The sequence below is a fragment of the Ambystoma mexicanum genome, chromosome 6q (assembly GCF_040938575.1).
Source record: "Ambystoma mexicanum isolate Mex_15411 chromosome 6q, UKY_AmexF1_1, whole genome shotgun sequence".
Lineage (NCBI taxonomy): Eukaryota > Metazoa > Chordata > Amphibia > Caudata > Ambystomatidae > Ambystoma > Ambystoma mexicanum.
The window spans coordinates 1,366,210,420-1,366,236,238 of NC_090937.1; the positions used below are offsets into that span (position 1 = coordinate 1,366,210,420).

The 25,819-nt window shown below is 43.8% G+C and overlaps 1 protein-coding gene across 2 annotated transcripts in view; it reads left to right on the forward strand.

The window, feature by feature from the left end:
• MAN2B2 (mannosidase alpha class 2B member 2) overlaps nucleotides 1–25,819 on the forward strand; it is a 777,500-nt gene that overhangs the window by 335,496 nt on the left and 416,185 nt on the right. For both annotated transcript variants that reach the window (XM_069631990.1, XM_069631991.1), the window contains one exon: nucleotides 9,386–9,576. In XM_069631990.1, the coding sequence (XP_069488091.1) occupies nucleotides 9,386–9,576 (191 nt within the window). The remainder of the gene's footprint in view (nucleotides 1–9,385; nucleotides 9,577–25,819) is intronic.

The following is a 25,819-nucleotide window of genomic DNA, read 5'->3' on the forward strand; positions in this document are numbered from 1 at the left end:
TAAAACACTATATCATAATATTCCCATATTTCAAGCCAAAAGAATGAAACTGTTTAGAGTAAATAAGGATGAAATAGTCGCATCCTAGTTCTGATATATCTGGAGGAGAACTTGCTATGGCAATACCATCACAGCCCACATGAATGCTTGTAATTCTCTCACATGATGATCTGGCCAGCGGCCTTTAATCAAGTATAACTCTGCTTCCTTGTTAGACCATCTTCCTGCACAACCCCCATCAGTCCTAGCCTCAAAATCAACGGGGTGGGATCATGGGGTTCATAGGCCATGACATCAGGATGGCAGATCCTTGGCCTACAGGCTTCTTAACGTGGTTGATTATATTTGGCTCAAATATAAAATGTTATTCTGTATAATTCTGCAAATGAGCCCCTCCAAATTTACTGCATTATTCTGTTCATATTGTTATGTTTTCATTGGTAGATGAACATCTTAATATTATCATGTGTCTTTGATAGCTACGAGGACCTGAGAGTTCTAGAAATGCTCTCCTTGGTTTACAGTGAGTTGGTGTTTAAACTAGCCAAAGCATCAAGGAGGAGGGCCGTTGCCACAGCAACAACATGGTGCTATGAGATAGGCCTGCATATTCGTAGACACTTGAGAGGAGGTCACTGTGCATTGAAGAAACTAAGAGAAAAAAGTAGAGCAGAGGTTTAAACCTAGCTCCCATCAGTGCTAACCTTCTCTTCAAAATCCCGTCTTTGTTTCTTAGTTAAGATGCAAAATGAAATGTTGTACATCTGTTTGTATTATTTTATTTTAATTGAAGTTATTTTGTATGCCATCTTAGGTCATAAAAGTTAGGTTTAAAATAATAACATTGGCAGAGTTTCGAACCCAGCTCACAAGGTTGCTTTCTTTTTTCAAAGGTGAGTATCTTCTCCTGTACACCAGTGGTCTGCAACCTTTGGCTTCTTAAAAGTTTTAGACTGCAACTTCCTGCCACCCAGCCCTATGCAGCATAGGCAATGGAGAGGGGTCATGGCGGCCATAGTGCAAAAACTCTAGAGAATCACAGGTTGCAAACCCATGCTGTACATTATATATGCTTATATAGGATTTATAACCACAGCACTAGTATCATTAAGCACAGGGCACCACTGTTTAGTTTAGTTTATTATTTGTAATGCGCACCAGACCCTGGAGCAACAGGGCGCAGCAGAAAGAATATGTTCAGCTTGGTTACATGGCCGACAGGCCGGCATAAAATCACAAAAATATATACAGAGTAACATTACATAATTACAGGAGATAGCACTGAGATTACAAAGGTGTATGAGATACAGTACACAGTATTAGTGCTTATTTGTCATTATCTTTTAGCCAGTTGGTCAATGTCAGTCTGAATTTGGCATATGGCCGGGGGGCTCTGATGTCAGGAGGTAGGGAGTTCCATAGTTGCACAGCCTTGACTGGGAAGCTATTTCCCCCAATGGTGGATAGTCTAAATCGTGGAACTAGGAGGCAGTTAGAGTTAACTGTTCTCGTTGGTCTAGAGTATGTTTTTTTGCAAATTCTGTCTGAGAGGTATGGTGGTGCCTTATTATTGAGGCACTTGTGGGTGAGGGAGGCAGTCTTGAGTTTAATTTTATCAGAGGTGGATAACCATTTATATTCTCTTCTAGTGACAGAGATATGTTCACTTCTATTGATCTTTAGGGCAGCTCTCAGGGCATTGTTCTGTAGAACCTGAATTTTGTGAACAATTTGTTTGTTGGCTCCGATATAAAGTGCGTTACAATAATCTAATTTGGAAAGTATAAGGGCTCTGGCCAATGTGAGGCAGCTGTCTGTGGAGAGGAATTGTTTACTGGCTCTGATGAGTTTGCATGTGTATGCGGTAGCCGATGCAAGGGAGTTAACTTATTTAGTGAAGTTCATGGTAGCGTCGAGGTAAAAGCCTAAGGTCTTCACTTCCTTTGCTACTTTTATGTTATTACCATCAATAGCAAAGTTGGCATAGTCTGGGCTGAATTTAGCTAAAAGGGTTGGGGTGCCTAGAATGATGAGTTCAGTTTTCTCATCGTTCAGGCATAGACCGTGGGTGGCCATCCAAGCCTGAACGATGCTGTAAATTCTATTCACCAGAGCCAAGTCAGCAACGTAATCTCCTGAAAGCGGAAGGAGGATTTGGGTGTCGTCTGCATAGTTAGTATAGGCGATACCCAAATGGTCCATTTCGTCGAAGAGTGGCTTGGTGAATACGTTAGAGTGTGGGTGACACACAGGAACCCTGTGGAATACCGCAGGTTATAGGTATAGGGTCTGCAGAGGCTGATGGAGAGAAGACTCTCATAGTCCGGTCACTCAGAAACGACTTAATCCATGTTATGGCCTCCTTGGAGAAATGGGCTGCGGAGTCAAGATGACTACATAGGACTTTGTGATCAACTAAGTCGAATGCAGCCGAGAGGTCTAGAAGGAGGAACAATGCTGCTTGGCCTTTATCTCTAGACTCGTCTATTTGGGCCTTAAGGTCAATTAGGGCCGTTTCGGTGCCGTGTTGAGGGCGGAATCCCGATTGACGAGATCCTAAAAGGAGATTGGATTCCAGGAAGTTTTGTATCTGGATATATGCCACTTTGTCTAAGATTTTTAGGAGAAATGGCACAGTCGTTATAGGTCTGAAGTTTGTAGGAATGGCAGGGTCGAGGGTTTGCTTTTTCAATAATGGCAGAACCCAGGATTCTTTAAGATTCTTTGGAACAGTACCTGTGGTGAATGACGAGTTAATAAGTTTGGTTATGAAAGGAGAGAGTTCTCTTGCGGCATCCTTGATAAATTGCGCCGGGCATTGGTCTCCTTTACAATTGGACGGTTTAAGTCCCAGAATAACCTTCTCCACCTCGATAGTGGACACTTTTGAGAAGTTGAACCTAGTTTCTTGTTTGTGAAGAGGTAGGGGAGCTATCCTCTGAGGTGTTTGAGGAGCTGGAGAGGATTTCTTGTGTGCAATTTTGGTTTGTAGGTTGGTTACTTTGTTGGTTAGGGCATGCTGGATACTGGAGCACCACTTTTTGTCTTTAATGCAATTTTCTTGTGGTACAATAGGTGTTTCCAATTCTTTCAGGATAATAAACAGTTCTTTAACACTGGACTTAGATTGGGATATTCTGTTATTATAGGTCTCCTGTTTGGCTGAGAGGATATCTTTTTGTATTGAGATGCAACTTTGGTCAGGTTTAATTTATTTTCTACTGTTGGGGAGCGACTCCACGCTGTTTCCAATTTTCTTTTAAGCAATCTCATGTTTTTTAGATGTGGGGTAAACCAAGAAGTGAGATGTTTTTTTGGTTTACTATTCCTTAGTTTTAACGGTGCAATATTGTCGAGGGCTGAATTCATGACTTCATTGTAACGTTTAACTAGGGCATTCGGGTCACTATTGTCCGGCATAGAGTTAAGTGTAGGTAGGATATGTGGCAGAAGTTTATCAACTCATACGTTTTTTATTCCTCGTGAGTGAGGGGGGTATTTGAAGGCTGGGCCGTAGCTAGGGCCGTAGATAGTGAGAATACTAGGAGATGGTGATCAGTCCAGATTTGCGGAACGATAGCCGTGATATTTACCTCGCAGTTATATTCTGCAATCCAATCGAGGATTCTGCCTTTGTTGTGTGTGGGTGTGGGTGAGTTAACTTTTTGGGAGAATCCAAGCTCTAGCAGAGTCATGGCAATGGCAGCGGAATGGGAGTCCTTAGTATCATTGTAGCCTAGGTTAAAATCACCTAATACTAGTGATTGGGTAGTATTTTTCAGATTGTTAGACAAGGCAGTAGAGATGTCTTCCGCGAAGGTTCCGATGGGACCAGGTGGTCTGTAAATCAGGAGAATGTTTAATGTTTGTGAATTGGCTGTGGCGAGTTTGACCGATAGGCATTCGCAAGATTTCAAAGTTGGTACTGTCGCAATTCTCAAGTCTAGGTTTGTCTTGGCTATAATTGCTATTCCACCACCTCAGGCGGTGTGTCTATCTGCTTGCAGGATAGTATAGTTTTCGGGGACTGCTAACGAGATGGTAGGGCCTGCTGCATCATGTAACCAAGATTCTGAGATGGCCTGGAAGTCTAAATTGTCTATTAGAAGGATGTCGGAGATTTCAGTTGCATGGGCAACTAGAGACCTAGCGTTTATGAGGGCTCCTTTAAGGTTAGGTTGGTGGCTAGCTGGAGTGGGTGCAATGCTATGACTATCATGAGGCGCCTGTTTGGTACTGTTCAAAGTAGCTCTATGGTAGTTAGATGGGCTCAGGTTAGGGTCCTTGGTTACTTTCTGGGATAGGCATTTTTTATTTAGAAGGTTTAATTGTTCCAATTTCTTTGCCGGGGGCTCGTATAATTTGGAAAGGCGGGCACGCAATCTTAGGTTTTGGTCAGTCGTGCCGCATGGTAACTGTAAATATGAGTAGTCTTGGTGTTGCCTGGTTTTAGATTTTTGTGTGCCTAGAAGTGAAGGGCAAGGGGGCGTGCTGGGGGGGTCAGTACGGGCGAGCAACATGTCAATAGGTTTAATGTGTCGACTGTTAAACTGTAATTCTAGTAGAAGGGCAAAGGCAATGTGGAACGTTGACCTAACTATCCTGGGGAGAGTACCTAATGAGTGTTTGCATGGGCTATGACAGAACATCCTGGTGGTAGTGGGCAATTCTAGGTGAACTAGGGGGCTACTGGACCACTAGTTCTAGGGCACCCTGTGAACCAACGGCTAGGTATGCGCTAGCAAGTTCCTAAGAAAGTGCCAGGTATGGTCATAAAGTCGCTATGCTAATATAAGTCCAGGGAGGATAGTGGGTAAGATGGTCGTAGCAAGATTTGTAGGGTCAGGAGTAGATTACTAGCTATATAGATCAAAATGCGGGTCTAGTATAACAGTCAATGTAGCGCTGTGAGGCGACACTAATCAAAGTGCGGATTATAAACATCCGAGCAAGGGGGCACTGTTAGGCAACACTGTTCAAAATGTGAGTCAAGTACATCAGTAAAGGTAACACTGTGAGGCAGTACTAATCTCAATACAGATAATAAGCATCAGAACAAGGGGCACTGTTGGGCAACATTGACCAAAGTGCTAGTCAGGTACATCAGTCAGTATAACGCTATAAGGCACTACTAGCCAGTGCTAATAAGTACATCAGTCAATGTAACACTGTAAGACAGTACTAATCAAAATGCTGATTAAATACGTCAGAATAGGGAGGCGCTGTGGGGCAGCATTGACCAAGATGTAGATCAGATACCTCAAACGAGGTGCATACATGAAATAAGGCAGCCAGATAGTAGAATCATCTGTTTGTGAATTGTCTTTTAAGTTGCAAGGTACTAGACTAGGCAGTGCAGCAGAGATGCAACTATATTAATGTTTTCCTTGATCGAATAATACATAATAATGCATACGGACCAAGTGATGGTGCTTAGTACACATAGTACCAGGCGGTGTTAATAGTTTCAAAGTTAACGCTCTGTACCTTAATGGCGGAAACTGTGCAATGAGGTCCAAATCGCTGGGGATGCAGCGTTCCTGGCAGAAGGCAAGAACTGCTTTGTTGTCGGGGCGGCTTCGCCTTCCGGCGGCTCCCGATAGGCTGTTATGGCCACAGCCGGGCCAATCAGCTGGAGGGGCGGGTTGTTAGCGAGGGGGCAGAGGGATAGCTTCAGAGCTGGATGCTGGATGGCTTCAGAGCTGGATGGCGGTGGCCATCTTTAGATGGAATGAACCCTCATGGTTCTTAATGGCGGCGATTCCGGGTATGAGAGTTTTTTCATGGAAGGCAGCTTTCTTCTTCAGCAGGCATATGTAACGTAGTTTCCTTGCCTCTGGAGTAGGCGGATTGCGAACTCCTTAAACGCTCGATGCACGGGTCGTGCACATGTTGATGTGCATATTGCTGGGTCGTGTGCCCCAAGCCCTACAGAGGGTGTAGGTGCTGCTGCTCCTGCAGCACAGTGTGGGCTGCGGCTCCACTCGGCGGCTGATGACGGCAGACAGGCTTGGACAGGGATACATCTAGTCGGGATACATCTAGCATTATGTGCCTATTATCCATGACAGTAGGTGATATGACATAGTGAGAATGGCTAAAACCTTGCACATGGGAAAGTGTGATTTGCTTCGTGTGGCACACTGGAGAGAGTGTAGAGGTGCATGTAGTTTGCTTTTAGGCGATCGACTCAGACCAATTATGTGGGAGTTATATAATTTCGCCTTTCCAGCACACAAACTAATGTGGTCCTCTTCAAGTCGTTTCTGATGGGCTACTTTAGTTTAAAAAAATGGCCCACCAATCAGACACTAGTTAACTTTTTTGTCAGCTGTGCACCGCAAAGTTTGAGTCCTCTCGCTGTGGCATATGTTTCCCTGCAATACTAGTCCGTGTAAGGGTGGAGAAGAATTTAACACCTGCTGGGCTTGTCTCCACTGGTCATCTGGAACGTTCTGATTTGGTCGGAGTGCGTTTTGGAAGTGGTGAGGTCTACCTGCTGCTAGTGCCTTGGATCAGTGTATAGAAAGAAATTACAGTGATCCATTGTATTGCTCGCCAAGAGTGCACGGACAGTTATTTATCACCAGTACATTTGCAGAGCAGAACAAATACTTTGAACGCAGGTAGCCGGAACAGTAACTCACAACCAGACACGCAGTTAGAGGATAATGAGCACTTATACGGCTATTTATTCATAGTTAAGCATACATAAGCAACATGTGATAACCTAGAAATAAATCACAGAAAAGATAGTGAATTAAAAAGAATGCATCACCATGGGCGTAACTGAGTCCCTCATCTCGCCAGAAGTGGCTGGAAGAACCCGGTAACAGCCAGGCCGAGAGCACAACAGCCCACAGGAAGGTCGGAACAATGCGCCCCCCCTCCGACTGTGGTCTTTGTGTTTTTCCTGCCTGACCTTTCCAGAGCTCCGCATATATGCCCTCCTCAAAAGGGGTGGCAATTTCTCGAACCTTCCGGCATTAGCGCTTGCGCATTGATGAGTGACCGTTGGTTGCCGGCTGGGCCAACCGACAGTAACCCCAAGGAGCAAAGTGCTTACCTCTCATAAAGCACCACAGAAAACAATTCCATAACTCATCTTCAACCTTGGCACGGGAATTACCTTCTTATCGGGTACCAGCTGGCACCTGTGAATCCCAGCTTTCCCTGCGCCGTGTCGTTGGCTGAGGCCTGCATACCAGGCTCAGCAATGAATAACGCTGAAAACATGTTTTTTCAGCAAAGCAAGTGCAGCTTTTCACTGAGGCATGGAATAAATATTCATTATGGCTCTGAGTGCGCCCAGAATGCACCAGCGCCATGTTTTTAGCTCAAGCATCACATCCATGTTGGCACATGCACCTTCTCCGTTAGACGACATTATTGTAACAGCCTTCTTGAAACAGGCTTAACCAGTGGAGTGGCAGCAGGTTTGCTGCATCGACTTTGCTGGGCAACTCACCGCTTGGCAACAAGGTCTTCCCATCTATCACCCAAATGCATCATTGTCCTGTGTCCCAATCTCAAGAGATCAGAAGTAGATCTATATCTGGTGATCTTTTCCCAGTGTGGAATCTGAAAAAAGAACAGCAAGTATTGGCCCAGACAGAACATGTCTTGTTTATTGGATAGGGTCTGAAACTGTTAATCTTCAAAGCCTCATCACTGCAATCGCTGGTTGACCTGGTCTAGTGAGAAGACTCGAGGACGTGTACTTGGCTCTGTAACGCTTTTTTCAGTGAACTCAATTTTTACTATTGCTTCAGAAGTTTCCTGTCTTGCCCGTGTGCAGCACTGGAACTCTATCCCCTAAAAACACATTACCAACGCTACCTTAACATTTTTATTACTAACGTAGACTTGAAGGGCTTTCATATCAAACCTTTATCATGATATCGTATCTGTGTATTTGATGGTTTTCCCTCCTTTTAGAATGTTTGGGGCATAGTTTTTTCTGTATGTGGTTATTTTTGTTGATAGTTAAATTCTATAGTTTTGCCTTTGTATTGACATTTTCGTTAGTATTACTCAGTTTGGATTGGTTATGTTATGTTAATTTTGTAAAGAGCACACCAATGCATCTTGGCGCTAACATAAACCGGAAAAGAAAAGGATCAACTGGCAGAAAAAAGTAACAATTAAAACAGATACGTTTTTAACAGTCGGCGAAAAGCAAAATGATTATCTGTTGATCTTAATGAAACTGGCAGAGTTCCTCAATTTAGCAGCAGCCACCGAGAATGAGCGGCCCCTACTCGCTCAAACTGATAGCGAGGAATCACGAGGATACAAGAGCCCTTGGACCGTAGTTCCCGAGAGGGCACGTAGGGACAGAACCTTTCCTGGAGATATTCAGCACCAGACCGATAAAAGGCCCGATGCCCTATCACCATCGATTTAAATTGCACATGCTGAAGAACTGGGAGCCAGTGCAATGATCGCAGAACGGGGGAAATGTGGGCCCCATATGGAGTGCCAGTACACATACGTGCAGCATAGTTTTGGAGAAGCTGTAGCCGGTGAAGAAGGTACAGGGGTTGGGCCAAAAAGAGAGTTGCAATAATCCAGCCGACTTAACACTAAAGAGGCAGTGACTAAAGGCCTTTGTCGCACAAGGAGAAACAACACAACCTTACAGAGGACACGAAGCTGAATAAAACCTGCTTTGCACATGGTCCCAACGAAGCAGAGAAAATTACTCGCAGATTTTTTTACCTCCAAAACTGGAGAGGGGCACGTCCCCAATTCGATGGGCCAAAACGCTGAGACCAAGTCAGAATAGGGCCAGAGGCAGCCTGCTGAGGACCGCAGGCTGCCGTAAACATGGCTGCTTAAGCATTTGCCAAAATCCATTGCAGTAATGTATGTTAGCATCAAGACAATATATGGTCAATAGCAGGTGCAAACTTAGAATGCACTTTTTTCAGGCCTGTTTGTTTTTTCTTGCATCAATCATCTCTTGCTTGTTTAAACCTCTAGCCCAGCCAAGCCACTAAAAAGTAATCCCATGCGCATTAAGAAAACTTTGCATCGTCCCTGTGAGGGTTGGAGACTGGATCTGTGGCACTTTGGGTAAAGGGGATGCATTCTCTACTAGCCTCTCCCGCTCTCACCAGGGAAGGAAGCAAATGTTCCATGTGGTGTATACAGAATGCTGATATCACCTGAAGGGTTAACAGCACCATAATTGCTGTGTGCTCCTCAGTGGCTCACCCTGTCCGCCTCTCAATGCTCCCTGTACGTTGTTTGCTGGCTAGGTTTACGCTATATGAATCTCATACTTGGATACATAATGTATAGGATGATGATGGCTCTAGAATGTCTTGAGCAGCACCTGCCCGATCTGCTGTTTGCACTAAGCATCTTATTTTCCTTTCAGACCCATTTCAGGCATGGACCGGGTTCTACGCATCACGTAATGTGTTAAAAGGAGTTGCGCGAAGAGCAAGCTCACTTCTCTATGCGGGAGAGTCGGCTTTTGTGACTTACCTTCTGAAGTACCCATCTGGTGCGTTGTGTAAAATGTGGGCACTGCAGCAGCTTCGTACCCTTCGGTGGCAAGTTTCAGAGGTGATGTATTACATTATCGCAAGGCAATAATGTTTTATATTTTGTGCATTGTTACGAGTTTTGGCAGCAATACGTGACCGCAACCACAAAAAACAAATAGGCTTATACACTGAAAGAACACATACATGCCACTGTGCCCGGCATTGCCCTGCCACTTGCTCGGCTTCTGGCTCTTTCTGGTTTTACTTTGTTAGGGTTTCTTATGCAGGTTAAATAAGCCACAGTGCGTTACAGCTCTCTCATGCCCAAATGATTGGGATGTCTGCAGTAATGTAATATATTGTGGTCTTGCCATTTTGGCAGCCGAAAAGCAAGTGATGCTGCAAGAAAAGAGACAGGATGGGGTGTTAGTGGGAAGAATGCCTTGGAAGAGGATGTAGTGCATGTGTTATGTTTCCTACCTGGAACATGGCCTATAAAGTTCTAGATGAATGTAGGGTAGCCTTGGGTATCTTGCGCTACTTGAAAAGTAATTGTAAAAATTCCAAATAAACCTTAAACGTTGAAGGACGATTACCATCGCTCTTGCCAGACAAGGCCTGCTAATTGACCTACAACATTTACTTCAAGGTAATATCACTAAATATATGATTGTTTTAGAAACTCACCTAATGAGGGAAAATCCTAAAGGCCCTGAACCACAGATTTCTTTGGAACTGATGCCATTCCACAATGCTACAATTGTATAAGTAATAAAAAAAAAAAAGACCTTGGGCCTCATTATGAATCAGGCGGTAGCCGTGCTGGTGCGCCGCAGTCTTTTTCTGGCACCTGGCAATGGGGACCTACTGTGGCATTACAGCCCCGGAGGTAAAGGTAATTCCCTATTGCCAGGCGCCAGAAAAAATTACTCCCCATTCCCATTTGAGTCGCTTTGGACTCAATGGGAATGGGGAGGATGGATGCACTGGCACCATTCATGAATGGGGCCGGTGCATCCGTCGATGTCTGCCAGCGGGTGCCCTTCTGCCGGCTAGGTCAGAACTGACGGGCAGAAAGGAACCCACCCACAGACCTCGTAGTCTGCCTGTCCGGTAACAAGGGTGCCGGACCAGCAAACTGGTAATGAGGCCCCTTGTATGCCTAGTTCCTTTTTTCTGGCCAACAACAATCAACGCATGTTCTGACTAACCCCAGGGTTAATCAATATCATGTTGTTGATTCATGGTGCATGTCTAGCCATGAGTAGGTATACAGCAATCTTCTGCTTTTTAAAAAGATACTACATTTTGGATAACTCATAGCCAATTTTCCTTTTCTACAACGGTTGTTAAAAATCTAGTCACACCCAACTGCATGCACATTTGGAGAATTAATGTGTACCAGTGAGTGGGGTCTCTGCAATCTATGCATTTCTGTCAAAATCTCAACATTCCCGGAATTAAGACAAATCTCATTGTGTAATATGAGTGAAGTGGGCTTTACTAGTCCTGCACAGAATGCTACTGTTGATGAGATAAGCCTTTCTGATTCTCTTGAACTATGAGGAGTATTTAATTTCAATATTAAAGGACTCACAATGTATTCATAGAGCAGTCTGCCAAAACAGCCATCTCTGTTTTGTAAGGACATGGTTTGCTTGTACATTGACCCTCATCTACAATGCTTCAACCCAGACACGCAATACATGTGTATCATGTTCTCGTACATTGACCCAGAAGCACAAATGTACTTTCAAGGATGTTCGGTTCTTGTCCCAAAGCAGGATGCGTTGTCTGTATAGCCTTTGGTCATTCACCATATTCTAAGAAATTTGAAGAGTCACATGTTTTGTGCATCTAATCCCTGCTTATGAGGAATCCACGCTTTTAGTGCTCGTCACAGATATTAGACATTTGCACCCGGGGAAGGGCGCTCAGCCAATCAGGTGGCTGAAACAGCAGGCAAGAATACACAATCCCCGCCTGCTGTCCCAGCCTCCGAAGGCCCTTCCCCTGGTGGTGTTTTATGTTTCCTTTCAATGCTGGGAGGCAAGAGGGAGTTTGCGGCTGCGCAAGCAGTGTGGGTCTCCCAATGAAAAATGAAGAAAGCCATTTCCACCCTGGGCGTTTCCTTTCACACAGCTCGAGCTGGCTGGCTGTTAAAGGCCATGTCCGCCCTCATGGCAGGGTATGAAAACCATAGTCTAGACCAGGGTTGTCCAACTCCAGGCCTCGAGGGCCAGAAACATGCTGGATTTTCAGGATACCGCATTAATTTTCATCATATGTTATGTTAAAGTTTTTCATACCGAGGTACAGCGCAACCAACAAGAAAAAAGCAACCTGCCCCTATGACTGAGATCACAGGTATCACAGTAGCAGGGAGACTAGAAGAGTAGAGTTTTCAAAGCTTTCCTGAAAAGTATATGAATCGGACAAGCACAGAGGGCAACCGGAAAGGCATTCCAGAGCATGGCGGCTCTGACTGAGAAGGAACGGCCTCAAGGTCTTGCACAACGAACTCTAGGGACAGCCAGAAGAGAGTGGTCCGCAGTGCGCGGGCAGGATCATTGGGTCGAAATATCGACTGCAGGTACTCCGGACCAGCAGTGCAGAAAGCCCTGTGCACTAAACCAATGGATTTGAAAAACACATGCATAGCCACTGGGAGCCAATGGAGAGACCTGAGAACAGTTGAAATATGCTGCCGATATGGAGTACCAGTGGCAAGGCGAGCAACAGAATTTTGAAGCACCTGTAAACGATGTACTAAATATTCTTGCTGAGCCAGATATAAGGAGTTACAATAGTCTTCTGCTGAGAACCAGAGCAGAGTCTACTGGGGCGTGCAGATGAAGTGGAATAAAAGGCAGCACCTTCCTGAGTATTTTCAATTGAAAATGGGCAGCCTGACAGACCAAACCAATCTGAGAGGCCATAGAAAGAGAGGCCGATAGTTTTACGCCCAGATTTTTGACACGTCAAAACCACCGCAGGAAAAGTACCCTACGCAGACGGCCAGAAAGACGGCATCCAGAGAGAAGGGACAGTGCATTTGCATGCAATAATTCTAAATGTATGCACAAATCTTATCATGAATATTAATGCAAGATATCCTGAAATCTCATCTAGCCCACTAGGCATGGAGTTGGGCAACCCTGGTCTATACCCTATTTAAAGCATTGAGGTGGGAAGGAAGGAGTAAGTGAGGAAGGACAGGGGGAGGAGAGCTATTGAGCAATAGATGGAGAGTAAACAACCAAATGTTGTGTAACATCTTTTTGTGTGAAGGTAGGTCAAGTTATTCAGGAATTCAGTGTATGGGTGGTATTTTTTACCTATGTGGGTGCAGGTGCTTACTCGTCTGGCAAGCTGCGCCACACATCAGTTCTGTTTTGTTTAAAATGGTCTGGACTGGAACTTCCTTTTTCCTTGTGGAGCTGAACAAGTTCAACACAATGAGGGAGTTTGTGCATACTGGGCTATGGTGTGCACCTGCACTTTTGAAGAAAACTCATGAACATTCACTTACATATTTAAGTGTCCTCCACAGCAGACCATTGCGGCTTGTTTCGGAAGCTGTCAATATTGAGTTCCTTTTGTGACTCTGTTAAGACTACAAAGGGTCTTTGAAGAATTATCCACTAAAGTAAATATGGTGCAGGAGTACAGAATCCAGTTTACAGACAGATAATGCTGGACCATTTAAAATCCTTTAACAGCCAGCATCCTTTGTGCAAACCATTCCGCCACCGAGTTAGTACATTCTTTTTTTCATATGCATAGGCGTAGTGCATATCAGTGTCTACTCACCAGCTCATAACAATATCTGCCCTAATGTTTTCCAGCTAGATCTCATGTGCTCAGTACCAGAGAGAGTCTGGTTACTCTATATGTGACAGTGACCCTGGAATTCATCCGGGATTGGCTATAACCCTATGGTCATAGCTCCAGCGAGCATATGTGTATATGTGAGAGCAGCTTTTCCGTCTCTCAACCGCGGACAGACAATATACTGCCTTCGTTACACTGTGCAATTATCCTGCGATGCATACGCCTTGTCCTTGCACTGATTAGCCGCACCTGCCCATGCGCTCATTACATGCCCATGTTTTGTTAATCCTCGTGACTCCTCACGCAATATGCTGCTTCTTTAATCTACCCTTACTTAGTCACCGGACGTGTACATGCCAATCTGCTCATATGGCTCCGGTTTATTTCCTCCCTCTTGTGTTTCACGCCATGCAGTACTGTAAACTCACTCTGTTTGCAGCCAACTAACGTGCGTTGTACCCTCTGCACCGCTGATTTATATTGTATGCAGCCCATCCACAGGAGGTGTTTGAACCTACTGCATCTTTGATTTTGCTTGTTCGCAGCCCGCTCACTGAGCCCTGCCATACTGCAGATTTACCTTGTTTGCAGCCCATCAACGTGTGTTTTACCCACTGCACTGTTGATTTATACTGTATGCAGCCCATCCACATGTGTTTTAACCTACTGCATTTTTGACTTTGCTTGTATGCAGCCCCTTTAACGTGTACCCACATCTTGGTGCATTGCTGAGTGTACCCATGCCCTGTCGCTTTGCTGTTCTTGCTGCTCCAGGTAGCCTTTAGAACTTATCATCCTCTTCCGATCTGCTTCTGCCTACCACTAGCTGTTACCACATCCCTTGCCTTACCACATACGGTTTGATCCCAGTCAGCTTACTCACCTGTTGCTATACTTGCCCAGAGTCCCACTCTCACTTGCATCCAACGTGGACACTACTTCTTTGTTCTACTACTAGCATCATTTGAACTACTTGTACGTGGTACCAATACTTCCACCATAGTATCTCTACTGATACATCCTGTTATCAACATGCACTCCCTCTCTCATCTGCACACTACTAGCATCCCTTCGTGCCTCACACAGCAGCCTCACATCACATGGCATACCATACCCAACCCCCCAGCTGTCAACCCTTACCTCAACCACTCACTTCTTTGGCTCCAACATTTCGCCACCAAGCCGACTCCTAACCAACCCTGCACGGTATCTGAGAAATTCCAGATTAAGGTCTAGACTCCCTCGTACCCCCACCTCCCTTCTACCACTAACCGATTAGCCAAACCATCACCTACTAATCCTGCAGCCCGGGACCAACAACACGTTGACACACCTATTGCTATCATTCCCACGCCGGACACCCTCTCTGCCCCTAAAACCTCTATTTGCATCAAAGCTGCCCTGGTCAACACCAGATCACTTACGGCCCATGCCCTTGATATGGCTGATTTCATTTTAACTCACGACCTTGACCTGATAGCCATCACTGAAACGTGGCTACATGCCACCTCAGGACCCCTCCTATCATTAGCCATCCCCGATGGCTATTCCATTATCAGAAGTGATCGCAACACTGATCAATCCAAAGGAGGTGGCGTGGCAATCATCCACAAAACCTCAATTAATCTCCGCTTATCCGCGGCCCCCTTCCAAATCACTTCAGCTGAACTACTCACAGCCAAACTAGCCATCTCTCCTAACCAGACTGTCACTTTACACACTATGTACAGACCTCGTGGCCCACTTTACACCTTCGCCGAAGACTTGTCTCTTGTCCTCACTGACAATACTAAGTCCATGTCCCAAATCATAGTTCTAGGTGACTTTAACCTGGGCTACCTTCACCCCAACGATGCCCCAGCCCTCGAAATCAACAATCTATTATCTAACCTAGGCTTTACTCAATGTATTACCTCCCCTACTCACTCTAAGGGCAGGACCTTAGATTGGTTAGCCGACCTAAACTGTGACACCACTATCGACTCTAACCAACCTTGCACGGGACCGACCACCACCTTATCACCTTCAGCATTCCAACTAAAATGATCCCCACCATCACTAACAATGCACCAGCTACTAGCACTAGAAATAAGCGTAATATAACATGTGCTAAACTACTTCCTCTCATCCTTCCCGTCCTCCATGATCTCTCCCCCGCCTGCTCTGATCCCACGGGTCCTGGTAGACACATACAATCAGACCATGCTAAAAGCGCTTGATCTCATTGCACCATCCAGGCTACGGAAACCCAAACCTCGGGCCCACCTCAACTCTTGGTTCACCCCTCAGTTGAGAGCCCTTCGTAAGGAAAAAAGGATTCTTGAATCACACTGGAAGAGTCACCCCACGGTAGCTAACAAAGCAAGTGTCGCTTTAGTGTCTCTAAATTACAAAGAAGCCATACTCTCTGCCAAAAAGGAGTCCTATAATAAACGTATTGAACTAGCCCAATCCAACACTAAGGAGCTTTTCAAAATCCTTAAGGAACTAGAATCTCCAGCCACCCCACCAGATACATGTCCCAAAGACAGTATCTGGTGTGCCAACATTCAAAAAGCCCTCCTGAGCAAGATTGCTACCCTCCAAACTAACATTAATGAGAAAAAAAACAGCCTGCAGACTAATCGCTCATACAACATTACCAAGGAGTACCCCAAAGCTAACAATGAATCTTTGCAACCTTTTTGCTTTTCACCTCTCTCCGTCTTGGAAGTTGAACACATCATCAACACCCTCAAACCCTCCAACTGTCAGGGGGAACTCTGCCCTGCCACTATCATTAAGGAGGCCTCACATAACTTAGCCCCCTTCATCACTACCCTTATAAACGCGTCATTCAGCTCTGGCATCGTCCCTAACAACCTCAAGGATGCTTGGGTCATTCCACTCCTAAAAAAACCCACCTTGGATGCCAACATACCAACTAACTAGCGGCCGATCACCACGGTCCCTTTTCTTCTCAAAATCCTTGACCGTGCAGCATACCTACAGATACAAGAGTACTTGGAAACTAATAAACTCTTGGGACTAAGGCAATCTGGCTTCCGACCACGCTATGGCACTGAAACTGCCCTTCTGGACCTCAAAACCCAGATTGAGGACCTAAAGGACAAGGGCAAACCTGCCCTATTACTCCTTCTAGATCTCTCTGCGGCATTTGATTTAGTAAACCACCAAATCCTATGCCGTCACCTGAAAACTGCTGCCCACTTCTCGGACTCAGCCACTGCCTGGATCACCTCATTCCTTGACAATAGATCTATGAGGGTCTTCTCTCCCACTGCAACCGCTGCACCCTCTCCTGTCACCTGTGAAGTCCCCCAAGGATCATGTGTTTCCCCTACACTCTACAATGTTTTTACAAAACCTCTCCTTGACATCTTGGATCTATTGGGCGTCACGTATACTAACTACGCTGATGATACCCAAATACTCATCCCCATCACAGGAGACCAAAAGATTGACTCCTTAGCCATCAATGCCATTTACCAAGTCCATCCAGGCTTGGATGGCTCAGCATGAACTGTGCCTAAACGACGAAAAGACCGAGCTTCTCATCCTTGGCTCACACCAAAGACTTAGTAAACTTGATCCAGCGTTTAAATCCTTCATTATTGATGGCAACACCATCAATGTTGCTAAAGAAACCAAAACACTTGGCATCTACATTGACTGTACACTTTTTCTATCCAGACAAACCAATGCAGTATCCTCTGCGGCAGCTTACACTTGTAAGCTCATCACAGCATGCCACCCCTTCCTTTTACCAGCCAACTGCACTACACTTGCCAGGACTTTGGTCGTCTCCAAAATTGACTACTGTAACGCACTTTATCTGGGTACCAACCAATGCAATCTAAAAAAATTACAAATCATCCAAAATAATGCAATCAAAGCTGCCCTCAACCTCCCCAGGAACATGCACATTTCAGACTCCAGACGGAACCTCCATTGGCTTTCAGTTCCCAAAGAGTTTCTCTTAAAGCATTGGCGCTTACACACAAAAGCCTTTCCAACCAAACCCCCAGCTACCTAGCCTGCAGATTTTCTCGACACACCACTTCCAGACCACTCAGAAGTGCCCAAGCTATCTGCCTTGATATCCCACGTTTCAATCTACAAAGATCCGGTGGGCGTAGCTTCCCAGTCTTAGCAGCCAAGCTATGGAACTCGCTACCTAACCCCCTTAGAGCTGAACCGTCATTCACACTCTTCAAACGCAAAGCCAAAGCCTGGCTGTCCACCCACGACCTACCTCTGACCCTACCTTAGAGTCAGTATCTACTGCCCACTGCCTTAAGCTTCCCTATCCCACACCTGTATACTCACTGCATCACTTGTATATATCTGTATATTTTTGTCATATGTTTATGTATTTTGTTTGTATATATAATGTCTCTACCTGTTATTATGCATGTAACCAAGTGATGCGCCCGGTTGCCCTTGTGCCTGGTGCGCTATATAAATAAATAAAATACAAATATCTCTGCACCAGGGCATTGATGCCAGATTGGAGCCTGATTCTTTTGCATTCGCTGCATCAAGTCAGTATTACTCATGCCAAAGGTCGATAAGGTTTTCTCCAAGGCCACCTTCTCCTATACTGAAAATATAAATAGTAAAATAGTTTTTTGTATAGGATAGCAATACAGGAGCAGTGATGTTGGAGTTCTTTAATAAGTGGTGTTAAAATTGAGTAATTATTATTCATATTTGTGGTGCTCAGTTTGCGATTTCACAAGGATTGAGGCATGGGGTTTTGATCCTTGCAGCTGCTCCTTCACATCTTACATTAGAGAGCTATTAATCAGAATGAGTACACTTAGTTGTTACTGAGCACCTTTCTCGACCTCCTTCCTGGATTTCTCTTTTCCTTCCCAAGCTAGGAAAGAGGATGCTAAGAAACTGGCTATATCCAAGTCTACACCTTCTCGTAAGAGGGAGAAGCCAAGATATTTTACATCTTTTCAGTACCGGGACATTAGAGAGATCCACAAACCGATCTCCCGACACATCACCTGAAATCTGCTGTAGTCATTCGCTCTTTATTCCATGGCTCTACATTTGATAAAATAGTTGTCGTTATCTTGTGGTAAATTTTTCTGCTTTACAAAGTATTGACCCCCTGGACAGTGGGAGCAAAATAAAGATTCTGATTCTAGGTTTTGCTCCCACTTAAAATGATGATACCTTCTCAAGGGATCCTCCACTCAGATCCTGAGTGTTAGTAGGCTTCTGACACTCTTTCTTAAGAAGGTAAACTACATCTGTATTTGCATTTGGATTTGGATTTTTATATAGCACAAATCTATCTAGGAAGCAATAGAGTTCTGTGGCTGTCATTGAGGGTAACACGGTCAGGAGGGTTGGGATAAAATATGTGGCATGGGATGGGATGTGATGCAGGAATTCTAAGAGCATAAGCGGCACCTAGATGTTCATCGAAGTGTAATGTCTTGAGTCCCTTCCTGATCTGCAAGAATGTTAGCCTGGTCCGGATGGTGTTCCAGTGGACAGGGGCACAACAAGATAAGGCTTGTTTCCTATGCGTCAACAAACCCAAAGTGGGAACCTCAACTTTCACTGATACCTAGAGGTAACACCAAGTAATATGAACAAAAATGGTACCAGGAGAACAAGAGAGACTGAAGAAGGTGGGCAGACAAATATGAAGCTCAAATCGGTATATTCATTTTATTAAGATTTGTCTAAAAAAACACATAGACGCATATTGATTTAATTCATTCTAAAAAGCATTGTACTAATCATACATTCACTCTCTAATGCAATATTTAAATAATATATTGACATGCTAAGAAATTACAAAAGCTGATCATTTCATTAAACCACTTCTTTTCAATTGTGCTGTAAATCATTCACAATGTTATTAATCACAGTTCATTCCCAATATAATATCGACTATTGGTGCCTAAGACTATTGGTGCCTAACAATATCAATCTTCTTTACAATAAAAGGCTTCCCAGTTGGTTAATAGTTTCGACTCGACAAGTTATGTGTGTCTTCATCAGGATTGGATGAACAATAGCAACGTTCTAAAAGTAAACAAACATACAATTAAAACATGTTAAAAAACATACTGCTGTCAACCTTCTATCAGTAACTCTCTCTCACGATTTGGACCGATCATTAAACACTAGAACAAAAATTGTCTCTGAGTCCAAGTGGGTGTTCCCTTGCCCATGATCCCATCAATACTGCTCAATGCAGCCAGCTTAAATGAAACCGACCAAATCAGTCCATTTTCATATACCCATATACAGTCCCCCCAATTTCATTTAGGGCTCCAGGGTTCAGAAAGGAATATAAACTCTTCCCATATTCATAATTAATAGCACATATCCTTTTTAGTGCTAAGTGCCCTCTCCATAACATCTACCGCCCCCACTGTGATGTGCTTCAGAATTCAAATACATGTAAAAAAACATACCTGCGAACCTTATTAGGTTCGCCTAATAGCTTGTGTCCCAGTAGCTTCTGGTGTAAGTCCAGTAAGGCTGGGTTTTCACAAAAAACAAGATCTGTGACAAGAACACAGGAAGCAATGAAACTTATTAGTGCCACACAATGGAAAATGCCTATACTAATCTCTTTGTAGGAAGATATAGATGGCGAAAGTTCTATACCTAAACTGATCCGTTCCAAACACGGGTCAGAAACACTGGAGACTAGGTCACTTCTTGCTCCAGCCGAACGGGAAGAAAAATAACTCTTCTCAGGTTTTCAAAAAACCGTCTAGGAAACAAATTAAATCCTCTTAAAACTAGCGAAATGCGGCCCAGGCACGTATACTATTGCGGGCAAATCCGCCATCTCCTTAATGCGAAAAGCCTCTCACCTTCGTTATAGTAACGCTATCCAAATGGAGTAGCACTTGTCTCCCTTCTATCCCGCAGCACAGTTTGTACGCTAACGGGCGTGTACGCTGATGCGTGAATCTGTAAATCAATGAATAAACAGATCCCGTCAGCAGCAGCCCCAATAAACCGTCCGGTAAACAAACGCCTACTTCAAACCCGCTTACCTTGTTTGCAGCAGTCGGAGCCCGCAGTCTAACGCCGTGTGTCTCTGAAAGCACAAGGACAGAGCCACGTCCATCATGGTCCCTCTTTTATTTCCTAATTTTTGACATAAACACAAAGGAAGGACTAAAAAACGACATTGTGTCCTACATGGCATAGGCACAAAAGGAGGACTAAAAAACGACAGTGTGTCCTACATGACATAGACACAAAAGAAGGACTAAAAAACGACATAGTGTCCTACAAGGAAAATAAAGTAAAGCAGACCCCTAGATGAATTGGGGTCCCAAGTTAAACTGTACCGATGTTTCAAAGCAATATAGTCTTTCATGGGGAATTAAGACTCACCATAACTGCAGTGTGATAATAGTGAAAAAATGATAATGAAAAAAAGGGGGGAATCAATTCCATTCTTCTCGTTGATTCAGGCCCCTCTCTAGACTATTGGTATGGTATATCCACCATTGTTCTTTTTGCGCTAGGCGTGCAGCCGTATTGGCCGCATCAGTGCCCAACACTTTCTCAACTGCCCACCATTTCAAATCTTCTGGCCTATGCCTCTGTTCCAAAAAATGCATTGTTAGCGGAGCATTCCTCCACCCCAAACAGGCCCACCGCCTTTAGGAAATATGTTCGAAACAAGAAGGCGAGCATACAGAAGGTAAGTTCCCCTTCAGCTGTATATAATCTGTCTGATAAAATTTTGACCACCAAAGAAATATCCATATTAGAAAAAGGGTTTTCCTTCATTCCGATGAAGGACCCTAGTAAAATGGATGTGGAAACAGAGTTGAGGAGTTTCTTTCGCAAAATTAGACTCAAAGATTTCTTTGAAGATTCCCCTCATGAATCGATTGAAAGGATGGCCAATACTCCTTTTAAACCTCCTTCTACCTTTACTCCTTCCCTTAATATAATTTCTAAAGAAACTGCCATATTTGAAAAGGCAGTACTTCGAGACTTTAATGCTCTCTATGATAATAAAGAGAAAAAGAGACGAGATACCAAATGCTTTAATTTCACCAAAGATGATTGGGTAGGTTTAAAGAATTTACAATCAGATCGATTGTCATCAAGAAAGCTGATAAAGGAGGTGGAGTTGTAGTGTGGGATGCTGTCAAATATGACTGTGAGGTCATGAGACAATTGAACAATCGAGAGGTCTATGTCAAACTGCAGGGAGACCTTTCGCAAAGGATATTGAAAGAAATAGAAAGTTTGGTCAAGGATGCTTTAGAAAGGGAAATTATCACTCAGAAGGAATTTAATTTCCTTGTCCCTAAGAACACCAGGACTCCCTTGATCTATATGCTGCCCAAAATTCATAAGAGCATGGCTGCACCACCTGGGAGACCTATTGTTTCCCTCAGTGGGTCTATCCTTGAACCCGTGGGACAATATCTGGACCACTTTTTGAAACCTTTGGCGAAAAACACTCCTACCTATCTATCTGACTCTACTGATGTCATTAGAATTGTGGAGGCTTTTCCTTTCGATAGCGACCACGATATGCTTATTACCTTAGACGTGGAGTCGCTACATCCCCCAGGGGGACTCATTGGGGATTATGAATAGGTTTTTACAATCTAGGACCGATATTATCTCTGTCCCTAGTGAGTTCCTGGTTGAATTATTGGAAATTGCTCTTACTAGAAACTTCTTTAGATTTAAGAATGCATATTATATGCAGATTAAGGGGACGGCTATGGGGGCATCATTTGCTCCCAATTATGCCACCCTTTACATGTGGGATTTCGAGGAATCCAACATTTTGATAGATGCGAACCCGTTTAGATCAGCTCTCAAATTGTATAAGAGGTACATCGATGACATACTTATCATCTGGGACAGCACTAAGGGGGACTATAATGCGTTCTTCCTTTGGATTAACAACTTAAATCCTAATTTGAAGTTTACTATGCAAACGAGTAATAAGGAGATCGCATTTTTAGACCTCCTTATCAAAGTGGATATAAATGTACTTGCAGTGGACCTTTACAGAAAGGACTCCGATAGGAATACTATACTGCACCACGAAAGTTTTCATGCCCAGTCTTTGAAATCAAATATCCCTTATGGTCAGTTCCTGAGGGCTAGGAGAAATTGCACTAAAATAGAAGATTTTAATAAGCAAGCTTCTGTTATCGAGGAAAGGCTGATAGAGAGAGGATATCCCAAAAGATTACTTACACAGTCGAAAAAACGTGCAAGGTACCAGCATAGAGATGTCCTTTTAAAAAGGGACATCAAAGAAAGGAAGCTGGGGGGGAGACCAACTAGTATGTGCTCTCACGTTCAACACCCAACATAATCAAATCAAGAAGATAATATCCAATCATTGGCATCTACTTCAGCTCAATATGCTGAAATTGGCCAAACCCATTTATGCATTTAAAAGAGGCAGAAACATTAAGAACTGGGTTTCCAAAGCCGACAGAAATACGGCACAAGATAGCCAACCTACCATCACTGCCGCTTGGGGTATGCTGCCCATTAAGGGACACTATCCCTGCGGCAACTGTTCGAGCTGTGCCAGTACTTCGGCCATTGCCTCGATTGAGATTTATGAAAGAATCTGGGATCTGAGGCACCATACCACCTGCCTCAGTACCAACGTAATATATGTTATCATATGCCCTTGTAAAAAGGCTTACATTGGGAAGACATCCAGAGCTGTCAAATTACGCATAAGTGAGCACAAATCTAAGATTAGAACGGGCCAGCAGAATGCTCCGCTAACAATGCATTTTTTGGAACAGAGGCATAGGCCAGAAGATTTGAAATGGTGGGCAGTTGAGAAAGTGTTGGGCACTGATGCGGCCAATACGGCTGCACGTCTAGCGCAAAAAGAACAATGGTGGATATACCATACCAATAGTCTAGAGAGGGGCCTGAATCAACGAGAAGAATGGAATTTATTCCCCCCTTTTTTCATTATCATTTTTTCACTATTATTACACTGCAGTTATGGTGAGTCTTAATTCCCCATGAAAGACTATATTGCTTTGAAACATCGGTACAGTTTAACTTGGGACCCCAATTCATCTAGGGGTCTGCTTTACTTTATTTTCCTTGTAGGACACTGTCGTTTTTTAGTCCTTCTTTTGTGTCTGTCATGTAGGACACACTGTCGTTTTTTAGTCCTCCTTTTGTGCCTATGCCATGTAGGACACAATGTCGTTTTTTAGTCCTTCCTTTGTGTTTATGTCAAAAATTTGGAAATAAAAGAGGGACCATGATGGACGTGGCTCTGTCCTTGTGCTTTCAGAGACACACGGCGTTAGACTGTGGGCTCCGACTGCTGCAAACAAGGTAAGCGGGTTTGAAGTAGGCGTTTGTTTACCGGACGGTTTATTGGGGCTGCTGCTGACGGGATCTGTTTATTCATTGATTTACAGATTCACGCATCAGCGTACACGCCCGTTAGCGTACAAACTGTGCTGCGGGATAGAAGGGAGACAAGTGCTACTCCATTTGGATAGCGTTACTATAACGAAGGTGAGAGGCTTTTCGCATTAAGGAGATGGCGGATTTGCCCGCAATAGTATACGTGCCTGAGCAGCATTTCGCTAGTTTTAAGAGGATTTCATTTGTTTCCTAGACGGTTTTTTGAAAACTTGAGAAGAGTTATTTTTCTTCCCGTTCGGCTGGAGCAAGAAGTGACCTAGTCTCCAGTGTTTCTGACCTGTTTGGAACGGATCAGTTTAGGTATAGAACTTTCGCCATCTATATCTTCCTACAAAGAGATTAGTATAGGCATTTTCCATTGTGTGGCACTAATAAGTTTCATTGCTTCCTGTGTTCTTGTCACAGATCTTGTTTTTTGTGAAAACCCAGCCTTACTGGACTTACACCAGAAGCTACTGGGACACAAGCTATTAGGCGAACCTAATAAGGTTCGCAGGTATGTTTTTTTACATGTATTTGAATTCTGAAGCACATCACAGTGGGGGCGGTAGGTGTTATGGAGAGGGCACTTAGCACTAAAAAGGATATGTGCTATTAATTATGAATATGGGAAGAGTTTATATTCCTTTCTGAACCCTGGAGCCCTAAATGAAATTGGGGGGACTGTATATGGGTATATGAAAATGGACTGATTTGGTCGGTTTCATTTAAGCTGGCTGCATTGAGCAGTATTGATGGGATCATGGGCAAGGGAACACCCACTTGGACTCAGAGACAATTTTTGTTCTAGTGTTTAATGATCGGTCCAAATCGTGAGAGAGAGTTACTGATAGAAGGTTGACGGCAGTATGTTTTTTAACATGTTTTAATTGTATGTTTGTTTACTTTTAGAACGTTGCTATTGTTCATCCAATCCTGATGAAGACACACATAACTTGTCGAGTCGAAACTATTAACCAACTGGGAAGCCTTTTATTGTAAAGAAGATTGGTATTGTTAGGCACCAATAGTCTTAGGCACCAATAGTCGATATTATATTGGGAATGAACTGTGATTAATAACATTGTGAATGATTTACAGCACAATTGAAAAGAAGTGGTTTAATGAAATGATCAGCTTTTGTAATTTCTTAGCATGTCAATATATTATTTAAATATTGCATTAGAGAGTGAATGTATGAATGTATGATTAGTACAATGCTTTTTAGAATGAATTAAATCAATATGCGTCTGTGTTTTTTTAGACAAATCTTAATAAAATGAATATACCGATTTGAGCTTCATATTTGTCTGCCCACCTTCTTCAGTCTCTCTTGTTCTCCTGGTACCATTTTTGTTCATATTGTTTCCTATGCGTGCCATGCCATTTTTCTGTCAAGTTTAGCGGTGGACTGGCTGCAGGAAGAGTGCTACCCACCTGAGCTACAGAGGGTTGCAGCTATGTAGGAAGCTATGCAAGCGATGCATTCTTCCATATATATATATATATATATATATATATATATATATATATATATAGGGTAAAATTTGTGGCCATTGTTGTCTGAAGACCAAACTACCACCAGCAGGGTCCTCTGCTTCTTTTTTTTACTACTTTGCCTTACTTTGATCCTCCCATATAATAATTATTTTAGTCTTCCCTTTTCATATTTGGTTTTGTTGCACCAATACGTTAGATTCAGCTTTCCTGGTTAATGACTTTGGGGCTTAAGTACCCTGCACTTCTTTATTGGCTGCTGTTGTTACATGCAACGCTTATGTGGAAGTTGTCAGGATGTCCCAGTTCTTCCCAGGAAAAACTGCGACCACCACCTCTTTTACCTTGAGTTTTCTCTTTATGGACCAGGCATTGGACTCTATATTTTCTGAGATCTCCTTGGGCCCTGGGACCTCCATGGATAGTGACCCTCCTCCACATTTAGATTCCCTGTAGGAGCGTGTGTCTCAACCAGCTTGCTCTTTTGCTGCCCTTTCCTTGGGCACCTAGACCTCCTTATCAATACCCGCTTCCACCTTTTTGGTGTTCAATTCCTCTGATCC